The sequence below is a fragment of the Sebastes umbrosus genome, chromosome 12, assembly GCF_015220745.1.
Source record: "Sebastes umbrosus isolate fSebUmb1 chromosome 12, fSebUmb1.pri, whole genome shotgun sequence".
Classification (NCBI taxonomy): Eukaryota; Metazoa; Chordata; class Actinopteri; order Perciformes; family Sebastidae; genus Sebastes; species Sebastes umbrosus.
The window spans coordinates 4362890-4383549 of record NC_051280.1 but is presented as its reverse complement, the minus strand read 5'-3'; the positions used below and the strand labels follow the sequence as shown (position 1 = coordinate 4383549).

At 43.3% G+C, this 20660-nt stretch overlaps 1 protein-coding gene across 2 annotated transcripts in view; it reads right to left on the bottom strand.

Annotated features, from left to right (window-relative positions):
• LOC119498866 (zinc finger E-box-binding homeobox 1-like) overlaps positions 1-20660 on the bottom strand; it is a 93017-nt gene that overhangs the window by 19234 nt on the left and 53123 nt on the right. For both annotated transcript variants that reach the window (XM_037787960.1, XM_037787961.1), the window contains exon 2: positions 13661-13855. In XM_037787960.1, coding sequence (XP_037643888.1) covers positions 13661-13855 — 195 coding nt within the window. The remainder of the gene's footprint in view (positions 1-13660; positions 13856-20660) is intronic.

Here is a 20660-nt window from a genome sequence, read left to right as displayed (position 1 = left end):
TGACTTCCACTTCTGCTCCTGTCATAATTACTACGGTTGCTAGAGGTCGCTGTCGTGTTCTTTTATTCATTCTTTTGGTGATCGCCCATGTGAATAGATGATAAAACCTACTAGTAGGTGTAGCAGGCCCCATCTGACCCACACCTATGAGGCTTATAACCACCGATAACGCCCATTTAATGACATGACCGGCCATCAGTGGCGTAAAATGGTCTTAAAATGACAATAATATTGTTTATCGCAACTAGTTATCCTGACAGGCCTACCCACAGATATATTCAGTTTACAATCTCACAAGAGAAGAACAGGAGAAGGAACAAATCCTCACAATTCAGAAGCTGAAACTGGGAAATGTTTGTCTTGTAACTTCTACCTCCATCTGTCTCTGCACCTTCTTCTTTTCTTTAAATCCCCTCCTTTGTCTTTCTTTCTGCCCCTCACCTCCCTCCTTTACTCGCTTGCTTCATTTCCCTCCATCACTCCCCCCCCACATTCGCTGATACACCTCTCTGCATATTTTCCCACCACACTCTACAATTACACTTAATGCCTCACAAAAAGCCACGCAGTAATGATGACCAGGACCCCGCAACACACACATGTTGGATATCAGAATGGAATGAAAACAGGAAATCATGTGGTGCACACACACACACATACACACTCGATGGGACACATTTGCACAAACACACAGTTATTCACGAGTACAAGCACCCACTGACGACACACACACATACACAGAGCGCTGCGCTCGTATACCTTGCCAGAACCTGTCACTGTGAGTCGGTGGTGAATTTATAAGGTAGGATGGATTGGAGCTGCAGTGCGGCCCAGACTGCAGGGGGGAGTAGCAGATACTAATCTCTCACCAGAGGACCAATTCAACACCAGCTGCTCTCCCCTGCTTTCTCCTCTCGCCTCAGACGGGGAAGAAAGAAAGAAGTGAAAGTCAGGCAATCCAAAAATATCACGCAAAGTCTTTGAAGGGTTCCCAACGTGGCTCAACAGCGCTGCAGCATTTCATGACTTTTCCATGACTTCCCTCCAGCACCGTCGGAGCTCTCGCACACTCTGCAGACGTTACTCCTTCCTGGTTTTGTTAATGTTTTTCTAAAGGAGTGAGCAGGCTGGTTTCTACTGCAGGTGCAGCTGTAAAACAACAGGTAAAGCCACGACTCAATTACTTAAGTGCCCCCAAAACACTGTCCCCGTCCAGACTACACTTTTATAAATTCAGTATGAAATTTGTCTGTATATAGTTTACTATCCTACATTATCACCTGATAGTAAGGGTCAAGGGTTGAAAAACACCACATTCAGACAATAAGTGAACTACTTCTCTCTGTTCAACACTGCACATTCTACTCAGGCCTCACAATTTTGCACCAAAAGTGCTACAAGCAACGCTGGCAAGAAACAGTAAGAAGTCCATCCAGCATCCTTAAAAAGAGCTGCTTTCTAATCAAAAGCACACGTCTAGTTAATACAAACTGAGCCATGTTTCAGATCTCATGTTTAAAGGGACTGTTTGTAACTTCTTACATGTATAAATCGGGTCGGTATCCCATGTCTCTGGTCAGCTAACATTACTGCCAAGCAGCTGAAATATAGAGTGATATTGTGGTTTTAGCTGACGTGTGTCGCCTCACTGTTTTGAGCGATGCTCGTTCATGTCTATGTAGAGCGAGCACAAGCGCGAGCAACAGGACGCTGACTTTCGTAGACTTAACGGCCACAGGTGCCGCTGTTAACAAGACATTTCTGATTCTTACATAGAGTCCCTTTAAAGGGGACATGTCATGCTAACTTTCAGGTTCATACTTGTATTTTGTGTTTCTACTAGAACACGTTTACATGCCCTAATGTTCAAAAAACACATTCTTTTTCTCATATTGTCTGTCTGAATATAGCGGTATTCGCCCTCTGTCTGAAACGCTCCGTTTTAGTGCCTGTCTCTTTAAGACCCCCTCCTGCTCTGATTGGCTGGTGAGAAAAAATATGGTTCACCTTCGCAAAGGTAGTTGTCAAGCTGTGGCCGGTATATTCTAATGAGCCTGCATGTGAAATAGGAAGGGGAGCCAGATCCGACCGGCTTGTTGAATCACATGTTTTCTGATCTAGACAGCCCACTAAAAACTGACTGGGTTGTCTTATTTCACAGTCTGTGGGTTGGTAGACACTCCAGATACCCAGATGTATGAGCACAAGCACTGAAAAAGTGAGTTTTTATGTCCCCTTTAAGTTCCTGGAATTCCATGGAGACGGGGAAGACACTTTTCCTAAAGAACTGAATGGAAAGTGAAGCGATTCACAACTGACCAGTGTCAGGAAGTCTAGGAACCAATGGACAAGTACGCTCCCTAATTAGAGCAGAGGTCCATAAAGAAAAGACATTAATATGTGAACTTAAAAAAAACATCTTTGTCATTTGCTTTCATGACTCTTCCACATCATTTCCCCCATTTCTGAACAAACATCTATCACAGTGGTGCTCACTCATATCACCGGTATTTTATTCTGGTAAATCTGTTTACATACTGTATATTCATCTGTAGATAGGTTGGTTAGTGCCAGTTATTAGGCCGGACCTTAGACCTAATATTCCTACGAATGTCCAGCGACACGCATCAATTTCCGCTTGTTACATGCATACAGTGGTTTCAACAACACATCTATTTGGTTAGGTTTAGGTAAAGATCGTGGTTTGGGTTAAAATAACTACGGAAGTGGTGTTACTTAAATATGGAAGTTACGTGACAAATAAATCAACGTTGACTTCTGGTTTCACACGGAAGACAAACTGCAATCTCTTGGGTAAAAATCTGGTATTTTTTGGCCCACCCAACCACGCCGCCATTTGTTGCTCTTTATACTTCCTGGTTCACAATTATGTGGATTAAATATGAATTGATTCTGTGGGATATATACAAATTACCTTGCATTACTTTTCGTAGGTGTAGCTACGAACGATGTATGAGAACAGCCCGATTTATTCGTATAGCTGTTATCTGAAGAATTTACTTTAAAAAAAAAAGTGCTCTAAAAAAGGAAAACAAATATAGAATACCAATTAGAGCCTGTGTGATATTGGGGATTTGAGGCCGAACCTGATACCAATCAATATATGAGACTTAGAAAATTCCAATATACCAGCCAAGCCAATACTATATTTTTAGCGTAAACACATAACAATAAACCAACAGCTTTGATAAGGATCCAACAAACACAAGGCTTTCATCCAGGACACCGCTGTTTGTGTCTGGTGTGTCACGTTACAATCAGCTGTTTGTTCATGTCCCTTGTCATTTTCACTTTACAAAAGTAGTAGTTTTAAACCCAACCATGCTGTTTCTTTTCCTAAACCTAACTTTAGGGGTTTTATTGCCTGAACCTAAGCAAATGTTTTTGTTTACATCACAACATTAAGCACGTGTTTACTGCGACCGAAAAGAGTGACACCAAGTGGTACTGACAAAGGGATGAACGTGTTGGCCTACCTGCTAGAGCAAGGAGAGGATGAGGCCTAAAAAAGTTATAGAAGTTAGTTTGTCCAAAAAAGGTTTACTGAACAACAACAAGCTCAGCAAACCCTCTGCGGATAATTAACTGCTAATAATATCCAAAGTCGGAACACCACCTATCACTTCAAACACTGAGGGGAGGCTTTCACACGATATCTGTAGTTGGATTCTGAGCAGAAGATGAAAACGAGGAGAAGAGGAGAGGAAAGTAGGGAAACAAAGGCAAAGAAGGCAAGCTAGAAGAATACAAAGAGATGAAAAGAGGCCAGCGACTGTAGAAAAACAGCACGTACACAGAGGAGAAAGCAGAGAGCTGAGAGAGGGAGAGACACACAAAGTGAAAGAGAGCGAGCAGCACTCATGAGCACTGCTCACACCATGTAAGGCTTTATTCAGAAACAATGAAACAAGCCTCGAGAGCAATATCTCTCAGTGTCACATTCTCGCTGTCTCCATGGTTTTAGTATTTCCTGCTTGGCTGTAACTGACTGCTGTTGAGATGAAGGCAGATGCTTGCGTAGGCTGAGCCGTTCGCGGGGAATCGAGGATTAAAATGGGCATTGAGAAGCGGTGTAAACACAAGCCAATCAACCTCTGGCGTCGAATGCAGACTCAGTTCTGCCTCTGCTTATTAAATCTCGTGGTAGTTTTGTTGTTTGGTTCGTATGCTAAGGTGTGTCATGCTTTTGAGAGTGTGCTTGAGTGGGTAAGAGCTGATCCTGCAAAAGAGTTTTAAAGAGCTTTCTCGAGCTGTCTGGAAGTGAAATTTAAAAAACAAAACGAAGCTTCCAAAAGAGTCTTTCTCTCTGCACAGCTGGTGGAAAGTCTGAAACTATAAATGGGCAGAATAAGAGGAAGGACAGCAGGAAATTGATTGATAAACTGAGTTTAATAGAGCAGACGTGATGCATCCTGAATGATTTAACTAGGGATGCACCGATACCGATGCCAGATCGGATATCGGGTTGGAAATTAGCACCAGCCACCAGCCAAATGCTGGTAAAATATGCAAGTGGCTGCTGGATTTGCTTCACTCACCAGCCCAAAACAACAATGGTAATCTATTGAGTGACAGGTGGACAAAAAAGTTAGATACTGACTCAAAAAACTGGAACGGATCTCGTGACAATGTTTTGTTTTTTTGTTGCTACAATAAAAAGGTTTGTGTCAAGCCTGATGTTGCCTTAAACATGAAATAATGATCCAAGTCACTTCCACACAGTGAGAACACAGCTTATTAATTAAACATGGTATCGGATCAGTACTCGGTATCGGTCGATACCCAAAGCCCAGGCATCGCTATAGGTATCGGGACCGAAAAAGTCGGATCGGTGCATCCCCAGACTAAACCTGTTCTGTGTTAAAGCTACAGTAGGTAGAAATGGAGCAAATATGATTAAAAGAAGTTGTTTTTATAAAACAGTCACTATATGTGACAGAAGTACATGAAACAGGTAACCTGAAAAAAATCATGTTCTTCTGTGTCCTCCGGTGCTCCTAACGGCATCTGCCAGATTTCACAAACCAGAGGAAAACAACCAATCAGAGCTGATCTGGAGTCTGCCGTCCAGCTGCCGTCTATGAGCAGCTGTCAATCACTCGCGAACTCCGACAAAGCGGTCAAACTAGGCAGCACTGATCAAATATTAATCAATATTCTGTTACTGTAATGCCTATTTCTCTCCTCAAATGTTGTCAGTAACATCTTGTAGTACACGGTTTAGCTGTAAAATGAGAAAGTTTGTGACCCGGCAGCCATGTTGACATCTGTCGAGGAAATACCAAGCACCGCCCACCAGCCAGAGCACAGCCAATAGAAACTCTCTCTGAAATGACCTGTGATTGGCCAAATTCTCCCGTCATGGGCTAAATTTTTCTAAAGCCTGAAAACAGAGCCATGAGGAGGAGCAGAGGTCTAGTTGTCTCTCAGAACACTTCAATTACAATATGCTGAAAGGTTTTTATGGCATTTTTTGCCCAATGATGCCAAAAACTTTCTGCAAACTGAAGCTTTAATCTAATCTACAAGTGCAAATAAAACCTGTCTGCACAGACAAACAAGAAGCAGTTTAGCTGACTCAACTCCCCCACAGTCAAACACAGTCCCAGTGGTGCTAATGAGGAAACTCATTAAAATGTTATTTCTCTAATATCTCAGTCAATATTCCTATCTTTACACGCTACACCCTGCAGGTGGAATCACTCAAAAGTAGAGCTGAAATTATTAGTTGATCAATAGAAAGAATATATCGGCGACAAGCGAAACATGCCCATATCCTCTCTTCAGACTCCTTAAATGTGAAGTATTGCTGCTTTTCTTTGTCTTTTGTGATAGTAAACTGAATATATTTGGGTTCTACACTGTTGGTCAGACAAAATAAGACATCACTACTTCACGTTGGGCTTTGAGGGGCGTTTTTCACAATTTTCTGACATTTTATACACCAAATAATTAATAATTTAATTGAGAAAATAATCAGCAGATTAATTAATCCTGAAAGAATTCTTATTTGCACTCAAAAAATTTAGCAAAAGAGATATAAGGTAGATTTCTTTTCCCTCATTAATATGTTAATTTATCCAGCAAAGATCATCAAAATCTAATAAATATAGAGGGAGCATGTGAAGACAACATTACTGAATATTAGGGATGCACCGATACCACTTTTTTTCAGACCAAGTACAAGTGCTCGACCGAGTACAAGTACTCACCGATACAGAGTGCCGATACGAGTACTTCTCTGTGCCAAAAGACCCTTGTTAACAGCCAGCTGGAGGGTGTGAGCGACACACGACCGGCTGGGGAGTCCCGCATCAGAGCGGTGCGCCGCGACCGGCTCTAGGACGGCTTGGAAAGGCTCAGGGTGAAAGTGGTTCGCGTCCGCAGCTTTACAGCGCTCCCCCCCAGACCTCGTCACTCCGTGGTAAAAGGACTCGCTGCTCCCTCTCTCCCCGCCGGGGACAGCCACCTGCTCCCGGTGCGACTGTCGACCGGGGCGGACTGTCCTCAGTGCTTCCCAACTGCGTTGTGCCGCCAGATCGGGGCTCGGCCAACGTAAAAGGCGCCAGGGGTCTGCGGCGATGTCTGCAACCCACCCGACCCGTCTTGAAACACGGACCAAGGAGTCTAACGCACGCGCAAGTCAGAGGGAATGAAAGTGAGGGCCGGTGCGTGCTGGCTGAGGTGGGATCCCGGCCCAGCGTGGTCGGGTGCACCACCGTAAAGTGGGATCGGTGCCGTTGTATCGAAGCCGTTTTGCGAGTACGAGTACGAGCACGAGTACATGAGCACAGTATCGCACCCGATACCCGATACTGGTGCATCCCTACTGAATATGTAGCAAGATATACAATATAAATCCTATCCTATCCTATGATACTCTAACATTTGAATACCTCACATTTGGGTGATGTAATATTTCTTCAGACTTGGCACCCTGATAGTTAGGGGGGCGCTCGTTTGGGGAAAACTTGAGTCACTCATTTTGAACACCAGTCTGAGATGACGAGGAACGATGATGAAGCTCATCACTGTGTTTAATCAGACAGGGACGGTGAGGGGGAGATTCAATTCAGTAGGACGAGAGGATGCACGTGTGTGTGTGTGCGTGTGGGTGTGTCGTAGGCAGATTAGCCTTTAGGATGTTGTGTTGTACAGAAATTCAGAGAGGAGACGAGAGCAGAACATCTGGCTGTGTGAGCGAGCAGGAGTTCCCCAAGGCTGAGAGGAGGATTGAACTAATCCGATCAAAGAGAGAGCAGGCAGATGTACACAGACAAATAAATCACCAATGGTAAATAAATAATGTAGGCTGTGTGAAAGCAGTGATACTGCGGGCTCACACTGCGAGATGGATCTAATAAACTGTACAATCTGCATTTTTAGGCATGTCAGACTGTGGGATGAATACACAGTGAATTCCATCACTGAGATGTCAACAGGATTGTTACGTCCACTGACTTTCCTCTGGCCTCTTGTTAGAAGAGAGCTCTCTCTCTCTCTCTCTCGCCATGTGGTTCAGGTCTGCCACGCCCCTCTCTGAGTACCTGATCACCCACACCTGAACATGATTTGATCGTCAGTAGAGCTGGATATAGAACTCTGATTTAATGAAATCACATGTTGTAAAAATTGCGTGGGCGTGCCGCCTGGTGGTGTTTCGTGATGTCAAACATCTTACTTTAGTTTATTTAACTTAGTTCACAGAAGAGCTGTTAAAGTTAAATATCAGCTGAAATAAAACGTCTTTCTTTAGGAGTCATACAAAGTCGTAAGTTATGATTTAGGAGTATCGTCTGTGTAACAGGGAACCCAGATCTGTTAAACTGAGCAATATATTAACGGAGTCTGGCAATCACTGGACTCCCAACAACACCAGTGTGTATTTTCGGGTCAATGGGCCGTCGGACGACAATCCCCCATGTGTGTGACGTTATTCGCTGCATGTGAGGTGTTTCAGGGCTAAGATCTGTTCATACTGACGTCAGATATGGGTCACTTCAAACATGAATGTGAACAGTCTAAGCAGAAAGATCGGATCTGGGCATTAAGCCCTGCAAATGTTAAAGGGACTGTTTTTAACTTCTCACACGTATAAATCATTGCGGGTCGGTGTCCCATGCACGCTCGCGTGTGGCTACTCTGTTCAGACTCAGACTCCAACACAAACTACAGTGAAGCACCAAAACCTCTTGGTTGTATCTAGTGAAGCCCGTCTGTTAAACAGTGTTGGTCGCGGTCGGAGGACGCGTTGGAGACCGTAGCTTTGGTCTCCAGGATCAGAGTCTCTGCTATACTCTGCTGCTCTGCCTGCCTTCACTCACACACCGTGCTCGCTCTCGCTCTTTCGCTCCACTCTCACGTGCATGTGCGCACACTCCACACTGCAGAAGAGTTAGTTTAGCTCTGAGAATATCTAGTGAAGTGGACATTTGTGCAGAAATAACTGCTGCAGCTCCTCCAGACCAACAGAGGTTTCCCGTGTCTTGTGATGTGACGGGGCTCCGCAGAGAGAAACGTTATCGTCTCTGACCAAAACTCCGGCATCTCCCCTGTTCCCTCCGGCCGCAGTCGGGAGGCTGAGGCAGGAAAAGCCAACACTAGGATCAGCATTGATTCATGGAGAGACCTTCGTCTTGTCAGCTAACATTACTGCCAAGCAGCTGAAATATAGAGTGATATTGTGATTTTAGCTGACGTGTGTCGCCTCACTGTTTTGAGCGATGCTCATTCATATCTATGCAGAGCGAGCACAAGCGCGAGTGCGAGCAACAGGACGCTGACTTTAGTTGACTTAACGGCCACAGGTGTCGCTGTTAACAAGCATTATCTGATTCTTACAAACAGTCCCTTTAACATAGCATTTTTTAGTTGTTGTTTTTTTGAGTGTGGGCTTTTTGTTTATTATTTTGGCCTTGGAGACCCTGATGCATTATTTGCTTCCATTTCTGCAATTAGTTGGTTTCATTTTCTTATGTATAAATGCCATCTATTGTTACACTTAAAGTTCTTCAGCAGCCTTTTCTTGTTGTTTTACAAAGATTGGGGAAACTTGTTATGTTACTTCCTGTTTTCCCCTTGACATAAATTTAGGTCTTAACGATTTAAAAAAATATACAAGCAGATGTGTACTGCAGCTTCGTCAGCCAGTGTGTTCTGCATCATTTCATGCTGTGGTTTGTAAATGTGGTTCATAGCAGCAGTTACATTGTGAGACTTTGGTCCTAAATTTCTGAGATCGTCTGAATTGAGATGCAGGCTTGATAAGATAAACATAAACTCTGAATCGGCCGCTCATGGACACGCCTTACTGTACGATCGCTGTTTTTAGATTGACAACCACAACCTTCACATTTCTCTCACAACTGTCATCTTTCATCTGACACAGTCCAAAGTCCCACGACATAAAGTGTCCTTTTCAGGGTGTTTCCGCAGGTTAAGAGAAGGTAAAACAAAACAAAACAAAAAGTGCACCTACAAAGGCTGAAATAGAAGGAATCTTCTGCAGATTGTGCAATGCATGAAAAACATAAGTCTGTCTATCATTATAGCAACATTACATCATAAATCTAAAAATCAGCCATTTGACAAAACATAATTTTGTCTTTTCTATACATTCTATAAGCTTAACTTCTCTGATTTAAAACTCCGACTGGATTACAGTTTCATTCTGATTTTCACTTCCCCAGTCTTCACTTTCGAGCTTTGAGCTCAGTAATCTCATCCAAGCATCTCGTGCATTTGCATTGTGCTGCATGCAGTCATGCCGTGTAGAGCAGAGCAGTAAATGGTTGCCTCTTATACTGCTGTCATACCAAACAATAAAAACTGGGAAAAGAGGTTGAGTCTTTCACACACAGTTGACCCAGATAACCGTACGTATCTCTGCTGTTTGGATCATTATTTTCTGTCATGGGTGTAATAGTTGCACCATACAAGAGTCGTGTTTATGGAGCTCAGACATCAGACGCAGCAATGAAGTAAAAAGAAAATCTTAATAACACGTCGTGTGGTCTATCTTTATATACAGTCTATGGTGCACATCAAGAGTGGAGCAGAAACAAGAGTCGAAACTGAAGCACTTGTTGATCACTTGCGGGCCCTACAGGCCGGTTATGGTACGTGTCAACAGGGGCGCTTTTTTATCGCGAGGGATCACCTCGCTCCCCAGCATTGGACGCTTGATGGGCTGCCACTAGACACTAGGTACCTGATTGGACGAACGCTTTCCCTTGTGGGCTGCTGCTCCCAGCTTTCAAACCGGAAACAACATGGCGGCTCGTTTGGAAACTTTCTTTCACGAAATTTTTCACAAAAACAGTTCATTGAAATGTGTTTCTGAAAACATTTTATGCGAGCAATAAGCCATGCAGTTGCTGAATCTGTCTTTATTCTGGATCGACAACGGTTAGTTTAAAAGTTACTCTGTGTTACTCTGCGTCGGACGCCTTTGATTTGCATAAAGTAGCCTAGACGTCAACTTTATACAAATGAGGAGCAGCCGACGTGACGCTTTGTCTCTCGAATCGTGCTGCCACGCTACCAGAATGCACTGCACGGCTGCTTACGTAGACAATGACTGGGGAGCGTGGAAAGGACGGAGGCTGTGGACACGTACCATTAGTCAGCAGTCAGTGACGGTTTAAAACAGTAAAATATGTTGACAATAACATATGTTTTGAGACCACGAGAGGTCATTGAGCATACAGTCATAAATGAGCACAAAAAATATTAGGCTGATGGGTCCAGCAGTATGTGAGATTAGCCGTGGACAGACAGACACAGAGATGCAAACGCACGACCAAATACACACTCCCCTGGCGGAGATAACAAAAGGTTTCTGGATAAGTCAGAAAGTATAAAGCCAGACCAAAATCACAAAGGAGGAAATGCACTTATGTTTGGTGTGAACGGTGCTGTATTGTCAGGGATTTAGGGGTAGAGAATTGACCCGGGGCAGAGTACTATATTATTGAAAGCTGTTAGCCTGTTAGGGAATGTATGGGATTTGTTAGTAAGGATGAGAGAGCTGGAGATTATACAGAAAATCCTCTGCATGACTGGCGAGATTATACATTATTGAAGCGTGTCTATTTCTCAGACACGCTTACTTTCCCCTTCTCCTGTCTCTTTCACTTTCTCTATCTGCACAGGGAGCTGTGGTCGTGTTCAGCTGACTCGTACTTCCAGCTTTTCTACACACCAACGCTCGCTGCAGAATGCTTAGTTTGTGTTTTCATGTTTTTATCACATTTACTCAATTAACAGGCAGGGACTTAAAAAAACGGCACTGTTTATGCACTTTAGCTAATATAGCACTGTTTCACAACGATGCACATCCACCACAGTGAACATAAGTCTGCTTCTGTCCTGATTTGGTTCCACTTGACAACAGTTGCGTAGATAATCTCACCACCTGTTCTAATACTGAGCCAACACATGACCATATAGAGATGATAGTACGACCATATACTGAGCTGACACACTCCATCATTAATGTACCTTTTTAAGGTTTATTTACAGCAGTGATGGAGACGAATTACACATGCAAGCCATAAGGACAATTTTCTGCACGTTATTGGCTTTCGCCGTCCAGTTTGGTTATAGTCCTGAATGTCACAGAAACAGGCTTAACCCCCTTAACACTCCGACACGCCCAGCTGCTATTCTGTCTTTTGGAGGTTGTAGCGTAGGCTCAGTTTTAAAGCTAGAGTGAGGATACTGGGATCCCATCAAACTTGAAAACCTAAGAAATCCATTGTTACCACATACTGTAAGCATAGCTTGTTGAGAAGAACACTTGACTAAATAACGCTACAAAGTTCCGCTAAATTTTGGTGAGGAAAAACTGGCATGGACATTTTCAAAGGGGTCCCTTGACTTCTGACCTCCAGATATGTGAATGAAAATGGGTTCTATGGGTACCCACTAGTCTCCCCTTTACAGACATGCCCACTTTATGATAATCACATGCAGTTTTTTGAATGCAGTAGAAATATATTATTTTCGTTGATACTAAAATGGTGTGTTTGAATATTTCTGCATACTGGGGTCCCTAAACAGTCTTGAATTACATAAATCAGGTCTCACTGTAAAGCTGAGACTCTTGTGATTCCAATGAGCCCAACTGTATTCATGTGTGATGATGTTAGTCCCCATAGGAGACATTTCATTGTAGTGAGACCATATTTTGAAACTTGACCTCCCTGTATAAAATTACCTGTGGTGACCTCTAGGATAATCACAGCCTCATGAAACTTTACAGCCACAAACTAGAGACCTAGAGCATTCAGAGGATGGATGGATCAGACTAGAGACCTAGAGCATTCAGAGGATGGATGGATCAGACTAGAGACCTAGAGTATTCAGAGGATGGATGGATCAAACTAGAGACCTAGAGCATCAAGAGGATGGATGGATCAAACTAGAGACCTAGAGCATTCAGAGGATGGATGGATCAAACTAGAGACCTAGAGCATTCAGAGGATGGATGGATCAAACTAGAGACCTAGAGCATCCAGAGGATGGATGGATCAAACTAGAGACCTAGAGCATTCAGAGGATGGATGGATCAAACTAGAGACCTAGAGCATTCAGAGGATGGATGGATCAAACTAGAGACCTAGAGCATTCAGAGGATGGGTGGCATTGACAATAAGGGGGTTTCTGAGCAGTTTCCAGAGCAGAAGTTCTCACCATCCAATTGCTGAAATGCAATTCTTGCAGAAATCTCCAAATGCCAAAAGTATTTGATCCCAAATCACGGCATGGCTTTTTCTATGGTGTTCTTTAAGGTCTGGGTGTCTTAATGTGGTATTTTGGAGGGATTATTGATCATTTTTATCAATTCTTCAGTGGTAAAAAATGCTTAAATTTAGCACCAAATCTGTGTAATAAATGGTATCAACCCCAAAACTGCTGCAACAACCTATGAGACATAATAGAGCATGGGGATGGAAATCACCTACTTGTATCTTAATGTTATAAGCCCTTATACACTTTCACTATGTATTTTAATTGATTGATTAATTTATTAATTCATGTTTATTTCTTATTAATGACAAGAACAAGTTGACACACAGTGCTGAGCTGCATCTCAAATTAATCTTCAGGTTCCAGCTTTCAGATGACGTACATCACTTCTATGTGACATCTACTGCTGACCTGCTATCTCCCCCTAAAGCCCCCCTGCGCCCCATCTCTACACCTCTAAAAATAGAGGGCGGAAAGGTAAGGGGTTAAGTTCAGTATTGTTGATTCAACTCTGCAGACGGTCTGGGAGAATCTGTGCAATGAATGTGTATAACACTCCCTGAACTACAACTACCAAGGTGCAGCTGTGTGTAAAAGTTGAACTTCTCAGCAGCAGAGCTTGTGTAAGCCTGTGGGTGTACTGGGCAGCTCCCAGCTGAGAATGTGTGTTACTGTGTGAATCTGAAAGACGGCAGTGCTGAGAAAGAGCAAACATGCTCAGCAAACCTTCCCAGGATTAACGGATATAATGAAGATCAATCTTTAAAGTCCAGCGTAAAGCCAGGGAATGTCTGACCTACATTTACTTAGACGGCTGGAATGAAAACCCACACACTGATACTGATACACAAACAATAAATGTCATGTTTGTATGATGGCGTCTCACCTCCGTTCAAGGAGCCGTTGTGGGGTAATACTGTTGTGGTGGCGGTGGCGGTGGCGGCGTCATGGCTGTCCTGCGTTTTGGTCCCGTCAGCGCTGGCGACCTCAGGCTCTTGCAGGCTGTCCTCCTCCACGATGTGTAGCTTGTCCTCGTCATCAGAGTCTGAACTGGCCTCCAAGCCATTGTTGAAGTCTGTCACTGCAGAGAAGAGACACAGAGATGGAAGATGATCTAACATGGACTTCTTGGTATTGTAAGATTTTTTTAGCAGCTACACCATATACTGTAGCTCTCTTTCTGATTCTCGGTGCTGAGGAGCCTGCACCATGCCGCTGTAATCAGTGTCTGATTTACATCTGGGTCGCAGAATATATGCAATTAACTGCAATTACTGACTGACAAACATGACATCAGTGTGATCAGCCTCTGAGCTGCATGGGGAACAAGCACAGCTACTATTGGAGGGAGTCCAGCCTGCTCGCCTCCTCAAGTGTCTCTCCTTCATTCATTTCCAGCATTGGTGGCACATCTGGCAGTCTTGACGCTAAACTAAAACAGCCTTTGTGCTATAAGCTCTACTTGCTGAAGTCTACAAGAATACACAATAAGGTAAATGGCACAACAGTGCAGAAATGCCACAAACCAAAAATGCAACACCGGCCGTGGGATTCAATCATCTACTGCAGATTTACAGTAAAAACGTGTCAATTATTGCAGCCGTAAGGATGCTGTGACCTTTATGCTAATTTACTCAAGACAAGACCCCCCGCACCTGTGCTACATTAGTGTATACATAACAGTGCTAACCAATTCGAGAAAGGTGGATCCATGAAATGCAGCGCAGGGCCTCAATTAGCCCACCTCGGCCAAGCAGGACTGCAGGCCACCGCAGATCAGAAAATATCAGTTTAAATGAGACACAGACGTCGTATCTTATGTTTCATATTCACAGTAAAAATAGATCACTGAAGTAAGGAAGGAAAGGAAACTGCACGCTTACCAAATCACACAACAACAAGCCACAGTTTCTAGTTCTAGTTCATCGCTCTTTCACTTTTGGTGTTGCCAGACAAAAACAAGAAATTGTGTAGGAAAGAAAAAAGGCTTCTTCAGCGTTATAAATTTACAATACATAGCATTTCCAGGGACCCTGATACCCCAAAATCCATTTAACTAACTAGCACAAACTAAAACACTTTCAACTCCTGAACAGATCTCATGTCTCCAGATCCTCTGCTGTCATTTGCTTTGCAAAACATCTTCATCACATCAATCTATCTCTGACTCGACATACACACAATTTCCCTCTTTGTGTACACGGAGAAGGCATTATATAAAAAAAGGTGCAAACTGCAGCCAAGGGGAAAAATAATCACTTGTATGTCAGCCTTAAGAAAGCAAATCTATTTTACACTGTGCTGCAGTCAGTGAGTTTGTCTGTGGGCTACAGCTTCTTAATGGGAGCTCAGGGTGAGAAATGGACCATGGTCTGAATGAATTTAGCAGGTGTGTGTGTTTAGCACAAAAGTTGTCGATGACGGAGACGTGTGGGTATACGGGGATGTAAGTGATGATGATGCCGTAGGTATTTAATTGCTTTTTCACCGTCAGCATGTGTGCACTTATGACTGTGTGTGAGCACAAATGAGTATATATGTATGTGAGTGTGTGTGTGTGCGTGTGCTCTCAGCAGGGTAGCTGTACGTCTTGGCGGAGGTGCTGAAGATGCCTAATGAGGAGGAAAGCTTGGGTTGTTTGTTCACAGGTGACAGGTGCACACACACACACACACACAGAGGTCCCAAACCACAAAACAAGCTCTACTGTATGTGTGTGTGTATGTGTGTGTGTGTGTGTGTGTGTGTGTGTGTGTGTGTGTGTGTGTGTGTGTGTGTGTGTGTGCTAAGTGTGATTCTGCACGTCTGCATGAAATGGGAAGCTATTTCAGGTAGCGCCGTTAACCGCTCACACACCCTTAAATGCACCTACTGCAGACCAGATGACACCCACCTCCATCTAAGACACACCCTGAGCATGCACACACACACACACACACACACATACACACACACACACACACACACACACACACACACACACACACACACACACACACACACACACACACAGACATACACACTTTCGACACAAACACACACACAGACTCCTCCAGGAGTGATGCGGTGCTTTCCGGAGACGATGCTGTCACTGCTCCAGACAGACGAGAGGAGCTGTGAATGCAAAAGTGTGTATCTGTCTGTGTGTGTGTGCGTGTGTGTGTCTGTCTGTGTTTGTGTGTGTGTGTGTGTTTGTGTGTGTGTGTGTGTGGAGGGGTGAGATCGATTCACGTCTGGATCGATGTAAGAGGCTGGAGCACAAAGAGACTGAGGAGCCTGATATGTTTGTATGCAGGAGCTCTGGTTTGTGATTTCATATTAGCCAGATGAAGCAGAGAAACATGACGTCTTGTAAACAACTTTAGCTGGTTGCTGTTTCAAATCCTTGGACATGTCTGTAGCAGGGGTATGAAATTAACTTTTTTCACTGCCTGCCACTGTGGCCGACAAGTATTTTTCTTTTGTCTGCCACTCAGAAATTTGATCCGCCACTTTTGAAATCTATGCGCTAAATGAAGGTCTGATATCATTTAATGTTTGATATATTTTACATGAAAAAAATCATGTACACAGTAAATTACAGTGTTTGAATTACACCATAGCTTCCGCGGGAGCCCTATATTTGGGGGGTGGGAGGTTGCTGTACACAGTACTGTACTGTACTTTGCTATTGTCATCTATAGTGGTTATTTGCATAAAAACACACAATTCAAATGATTATGATTATTTAAATATTTGCTTTGATTAAAAAAAAATCTTGTTAAGTTGTTATGAAGTTAAAGAGGTCATAATTCTCTCTCTCATATCTATTTAATATTGTTGTAAAAACGTCTCCTTCGAACAACTGGATTTATTCAACGGATAAATGATCAAAATAGATGTTGATGAATTTTGTGTCGATCGGCTAATCATTTCAGCTCAGTCACTTAAAATAAAAACATAGCGACTGCAGCTTCCTCATGCACCACAAGTTTGATTTCTTTTGCAAATGATCACACGTCGTCGTTCAGAGATAGACGTGACGGAAAATCGCCTTGCAGCAGATATTACAGCGTCACATGAACATCATCTAGGATGTGTAAAAGCTACCATGGTGGTCTTTACGGTCTTGAAAGACATTTTAATCTCAAAAGACCATCCTAGTTAAATAGAGACAAAAATGTTATCAGGAGACAAAATATTGATAAGAAATAAATGGTCAAAGTCATGACTTGCCTATTCGCTGTGACCTAATCTAACTCCGAAGCTCACTACTTTTTTTGTATGAACGGTAGCTCAATTGCCTTCTTAGTCACACATTTCAATGAGCTGACGGTAAGCTGAGTGTTAAAGTTGCATTGTACTGGGGTCGTGACATTGAAGCAGCAGCAGCAGCAGCAAAGAAGTAAAAGTTACTTCGAGGAACTTTAATTTTGTGTTGATTTTGGCGGTACCTGTGGACAAAAGTGGTGTCTCCGAGCACCAGAGTCCCTTTAGAAAACCTCTCATTTGACTACAGCAGGGTCTGACAGTCTACCACACTTAGTCCTGGTTCTGATTCTGCTGTGTCACCCTTTCCCTGCAGTGGGCCCAGCAGTACGGCCTGGGACTCCAGCAGCGTGGTGTCGGTGTTGGCTCCCAGGAGGGACCGACGGCGCAGCGAGGCGAAGCTCTGCTCCTGGCCGGAGGAGGAGCCGATGCTCCCGAGCATCAAAATATGACTACAGTGTGACCTAAATGGTACTGGTGAACCTCTGTGGTTTGACCAGATGCAGATCAGTTGAGTAGTTAATAACTTCACTGCAGACACTCAGCCCAAACACACCCCTGCTGCAGGCAACGACTTCCTAAAAACCAACAAACAGTGTGTCTCTCCATTCAGACAAAAACACACATTATTAACCAGACGAGCTTGTGGCTACTCCAATAATAGAAAAGGTCTATACTTTCACAGAAACAGCCAGTGTCTGTTCCACACACCAGAGGCTGCCTGTTGCAAACTGCTGAGTTATTCTTAACAATGGTGGCTGGAGGGAACAGCAACCAGCTGAGCTCCAGACATAACACAGGATTATTGAGAGGACATCATACGCTCATATTCTGTATTCATTCCTTCATTGGACTTGCAGATTTTTAGTTAAAATGCTGCACAGCACCAATTTCTTGACTTGAGTCAGAGGTTTTGCTTGGATTTTACTTGTATATATTGTGATTAAGCAATCTGTTCAAGACGTCAAATGCAATTCCTAAATGTTTAAGGGTTTTGATTGTAATAGTTTTCCAGACTCTGGTAAGGAGAAAGAAGTCTCTGTTGCTTTATAATATACAGTGAGACTGTTCTACTCAGCGCCTACCATATTATAATGAGTCTCTTCAGTCAGATAATATTGTCATTAAAGAATAGTCATAAGGCTGAGTATAAGTACTGCTTAAAAATGTGCATTAAGCAAATGAGTAAATTATTATATTTATTTAACCTACACTAAGCAGAGTTGCAGAAATACCAGCCTCAAGTGTCTCATCCCAAACCGTATAGATGTTGGAATTTTGTTCTATCTGTACATCACTCCTACTTTCTAATAGACAGTGACAAAGCAAAACCTAAAAATGAAGCATAAACTGTGGTAAACAAAAGCAAACTATAGCGCTCAGAATGCAGCACCATTAGATCAGATTACAGACCAGGTACTTGACATTAAGCTTTTTCAGCCAGTTGCCCTTTGGGCAAGTAGACGAGATGTTTTATTTGCCCAATAGCCAAACTTACTTGTCTGAAATGGAAAATGTAGGCCTATTAAAAATAATAAAATCAACAGGGATTTAAACAATGACTATAATTCATTAACACACAAAACATACAATTAATGTGCTCTCCTCAAAGCCACCAGATTCCATTGACAGAAACAGTCATTTGACTTCGCTGATCATAATAAAACGCCCTTCATTCAAACTCGACAGAAACAAAAAAAAAATCATCAAAACTGTTTTGATCAGTCTTTCCACTGTTTCAACTATCAGCCACTCTGGAGCACCAGAGCGCACTCTGGCCCAAACTGGACCGTTCGTAAATTCGTAGCGCTGTTGGGATGTAACGTTACCGTTCAGGTTAGGGATGCTAATTTTGAAATTTTTTCTTAACCGATAACCGACCCTCGTTAACCGATTATTAACCGTTTACTGACAAGATATCTGCCACGCATGCAGCGGTGTATCAGCTGCAGGAGCACAACAGATTCTCGTTGACGGGAGTCTCCAGTTCACTCAGTCCGGGAGCGTGAACTTAGCAGCTACGATGCTGCGTGTAGTGTTACGGACATGCAGCCACTTTCCCAGTAAAAGTCTCCACCGCACATTTAGTTTAGTTTAGCAGGTTGTCAGCTGTGTGTCTGCCCGGTGTAACTTTCGCGAGTGGAAAACAAACAGTGTATTTGTGCTACGTTAGCAGCTCTAGCATTGCCGGACGCTTCGTGCTCGCCGCCGCTGCACACGGAGTCTGCGTAACTTTCAGACAGACCGTGTGTGTGTGTAGGTGGTGAGTGTGAGGTGGTTGGTGGCGTTGTAGCTGTGAATTTGTTGGTGAATAAATGCTACAAAACTACAACTCCTCCAGAGACCGGAGCCAACTTCCTGTATCCTGCAACTTAAGGTGGGCTGTTAAGGTGGACCAGCTTTTCTCCTTAAAGAGACGAGCCGCTCCTCTGAGCCACTCAGCTTTTTAATTCATTATTAATATTTCTTTTAACCGTTTTAACCGATAGCGTTAATTGGTTAAAATGCTTAATGTCAGTTAACTGTTAAACGGTTAACCATTAACATCCCTAGTTCAGTTCTTCAGAGCACCTCACTCTCAGAGGGGCGGAGCGTACTCTGGCCATTAAAACAAAAGCATTAATGCCGATCTTCCGATGGTAAAATTTTACTGAATATCGGGGCGTCCCTAAAAGAGATCACATTTATTTTTCACTTGCCAGATCGGACAACCGCATGAGGCGTTCCACTTGCCTGAACACAGAGTTTACTTGCCCCGGGTGAGCGTTGATGTCGAGCCCTGCAGACTGAGCAGGTTAGCACACATGAGTGTGATTTCTAAGTGTTGTAAGTCATCCAGTTCGCTCTGGTTGAAATGAGAAACATGGACAATATGAGAGTGCACCCATGACTACAAGTGAGCCTGAGGTTAATGATCATCACCGTCTGCTTTCTCTGCTCTCTTGAGTGCAGTTACCATAACAACAGACAGGAGGCACTGCTGAGCAGAGTAGGAAAGACACAAAGTGCTTCCCAACACATGTGATGTAAACATAACTATTACACACACATACACACAAGTCCTACAACAACTTTCTTGTGTGTGTGTGTGTGTGTGTGTGTGTGTGTGTGTGTGTGTGTGTTTTAAGCTAGAGGCAGACAGAGAGAGAGAGAGAGGGACAGACCTGTCCACATCATGACAATGCGTCAAATGAACTGTTAATCCTCCATCTGGAGGTCTGTAAAGAGGAGAGGCCAGCTAAGAGAGGAAGAGGGAAGTCTAGACGATAGCATTCCTCCCTTCCTGCCATCCATCTCTCTGATTAAGACGTTTCATAACAGGCCCCTTCATTATTACTCCAAACTAATATTTATTCACATCTCTGTTCTGATTGCACGTTGGATTTCTGCCACTTCCAAGTCACAAAGCATTCCCTTTCCCTGTGCCTTCTGCTGTCTGAGGGAAAACATGTTTCATTATTATTACTTTATGCGTAGTGCACTTCTCAAAATTGCAATAAAAGAAGCAAAGGAGTCGTAAAAACAATACCGAGGAGGGCAAACTAGTTTGGCAGCGTGAACTTCTATACCGACGTGCAAAAATGATCACCAGGTGTGACTAATGTTTTTGTGGTTTTTGGACAACTTCAGCAGCAAAG